The sequence below is a fragment of the Penaeus monodon genome, chromosome 24 (assembly GCF_015228065.2).
Source record: "Penaeus monodon isolate SGIC_2016 chromosome 24, NSTDA_Pmon_1, whole genome shotgun sequence".
NCBI classification, from domain to species: Eukaryota; Metazoa; Arthropoda; class Malacostraca; order Decapoda; family Penaeidae; genus Penaeus; species Penaeus monodon.
Genome location: NC_051409.1, coordinates 29,885,274 through 29,885,663, shown reverse-complemented (window position 1 = coordinate 29,885,663; position 390 = coordinate 29,885,274). Strand labels below are relative to the sequence as shown.

General features: G+C 41.8%; 1 protein-coding gene across 3 annotated transcripts in view; it reads right to left on the bottom strand.

Moving 5' to 3' along the window:
• LOC119588710 (inositol monophosphatase 1-like) overlaps window positions 1–390 on the bottom strand; it is a gene marked incomplete in the record, with an annotated part of 7,982 nt that overhangs the window by 4,894 nt on the left and 2,698 nt on the right. Inside the window, 1 exon segment of one of the 3 annotated variants that reach the window (XM_037937350.1) lies at window positions 101–252. Within the exon segment in view, the coding sequence (XP_037793278.1) occupies window positions 101–252 (152 nt within the window). 3 annotated transcript variants of the gene reach the window in all.

Sequence of the window (390 nt, the reverse complement as noted above, 5' to 3'; positions counted from 1 at the left end):
AAGCCCTAACCAAGACAACCACCACTCATCCCGTACTGACAAAGGCCTATCCAATTAGCCAAGGGCTCAAGAAAGACAACCACTGAAGCTGCAGTTCTACCTTCTGTATCAATCACTATTCCTCCAGCCTCCTTGACCAAGAGGGAGCCTGCAGCTGTGTCCCAGCAGTGCACGCCAAGGTTGTAGGACACATCAGCTGCACCCATTGCTACATAGGCCAAGTGCAAAGCTGCTGAACCCATTGTGCGACACCTTTGCACGATACTAACATTTAATTCAGGAATGGCTAAATATAGACATTAATTTTTTTTATAATCTTTAGTTATAATATTCATATTCTGAAAAAGGTTAGATTCAAGTATACATACATGTCTAATATATATACACATG